The sequence below is a fragment of the Rhagoletis zephyria genome, unplaced genomic scaffold, assembly GCF_001687245.7.
Source record: "Rhagoletis zephyria isolate East Lansing unplaced genomic scaffold, Rhagoletis_zephyria_1.1 Rzeph_scaffold_32161, whole genome shotgun sequence".
Lineage (NCBI taxonomy): Eukaryota > Metazoa > Arthropoda > Insecta > Diptera > Tephritidae > Rhagoletis > Rhagoletis zephyria.
The window spans coordinates 2158-3979 of record NW_016189216.1 but is presented as its reverse complement, the minus strand read 5'-3'; the positions used below and the strand labels follow the sequence as shown (position 1 = coordinate 3979).

The following is a 1822-nucleotide window of genomic DNA, read 5'->3' as shown; positions in this document are numbered from 1 at the left end:
TCCTCGGAAGAGACAATAAGTCAGTACGCTGCCGCATTGCAAAATCTGAACAAAACTTGTGAATTGGGGGATATACTTGAAGATCTGGTGNATAAAGGAGAGGCTCTTAAGCGAAGGCAACATAAAATTGCATAAAGCGATTGAAATAGCTAATAGCATGGAACTAGCAAAAGAAAATGCAGCCATGATACAACGTGAGCCAACCGAAAGCATACAGGTAGCAGCTTTGAGAAAATCTGCATTGAACTACAAGGAGAAGAGTGCTAGACAGGCTCAGCAGCAAACATCAAGAACGTGTGATAAATGTGGGCAAGTACATAAAACCAAATGTCCGGCAGAAGGTAAAAAATGCTACACGTGCGGAAAATTGAACCATTTTGCAAATGTCTGCTTCACAAAATGGCGTAAAGGAAACATGGGGAATAACGGGCAAAAGAGATATGTGAGAAACGTATACGAAGAGAGCGAGACAAGTGCAGAAGAGGAAGAAAATGAAGATCACGAGTCGCAATTTTTCGTGGGCGGAATACATGTTGAAACTGTCAGGAACAAAAACTTAACAACAAAAACGAATGTGATAGGAGTGAGTAAAATTGTTAGCAGTGGCAGAACTGGTGCGGTGAAAGACTGGAACATTGAGGTGGANTGTTTCGGTACCGAGTATCGAGAGTATTGGGTACTTAAAAGTATTGACTCAGCACATCACTACTGCTGTCTTCTCTACTGTGACGTCACCAAAACAGCTGATTCTGTCAAAATCACTGAGAGCCGAGTAGCGGTATCGTCATCGGCGCCACCTCTGTATTCTCTCCACCGTGGTGGCAGACCTGGTGCGGTGAAAGACTGGAACATTGAGGTGGAGATACACAACGCGAAGCTGAAGTGTCAAATAGACACGGGCGCANTCAGGAACAAAAACTTAACAACAAAAACGAATGTGATAGGAGTGAGTAAAATCGTTAGCAGTGGCAGACCAAGAATGATAGAATACAAGATTGCGCCGATCGCAGCAGAATTCGTGAGAGTAACTTTGGCGTGACGTCACTGTAGAGTTGACAACTGAGAGCGGCGTGAATGAGGGCGACTAGTGATGTGCTGAATTGTCCCCAATACTCGGTACCCAATACTTAAAAAAGATTTCGGTACCCTATACTTCCTTTTCGGTATCCGATACCGATTATTTACATTAAACCCTCGCCATTATATGCATTTCAGGTTTAGAAAAAACTTTCATTACTAATTTATATGATATCGGCTAAAACACTTGAACTTATCGCCACAGAAAAATATTATTTACATAAAATTCAGCAGAATAACTTACTTTTTTATACAACAATTTTACATTGACTTTTCCTAGTAGAGGAATCTTTCCCCGCTGAATGTTAAAATTTATGACATATCTTACTTTCTAGCTTACCGATATTTAATTTATTAAAGTTTTCGATCGATAGTAAGTTCGCCTGGCGCCCGTGTCTATTTGACACTTCAGCTTCGCGTTGTTATCTCCACCTCAATGTTCCAGTCTTTCACCGCACCAGGTCTGCCACTGCTAACATTTTACTCACTCCTATCACATTCGTTTTTGTTGTTAAGTTTTTGTTCCTGACAGTTTCAACAGTATTCCGCCCACGAAAAATTGCGACTCGTGATCTTCATTTTCTTCCTCTTCTGCACTTGTCTCGCTCTCTTCGTATACGTTTCTCACATATCTCTTTTGCCCGTTATTCCCCATGTTTCCTTTACGCCATTTTGTGAAGCAGACATTTGCAAAATGGTTCAATTTTCCGCACGTGTAGCATTTTTTACCTTCTGCCGACATTTG

General features: G+C 41.3%; 1 protein-coding gene across 1 annotated transcript; it reads left to right on the top strand.

Moving 5' to 3' along the window:
• Positions 1-97: 97 nt before the first annotated feature.
• On the top strand, positions 98-946 carry LOC108353912 (uncharacterized; the record flags this gene model as incomplete). The annotated part of the gene is made up of 2 exons (XM_017605103.1): positions 98-640; positions 857-946. Coding segments are annotated over exons 1-2 (573 nt in total), but the record flags the coding sequence as incomplete, so codon positions are not given.
• Positions 947-1822: the final 876 nt, after the last annotated feature.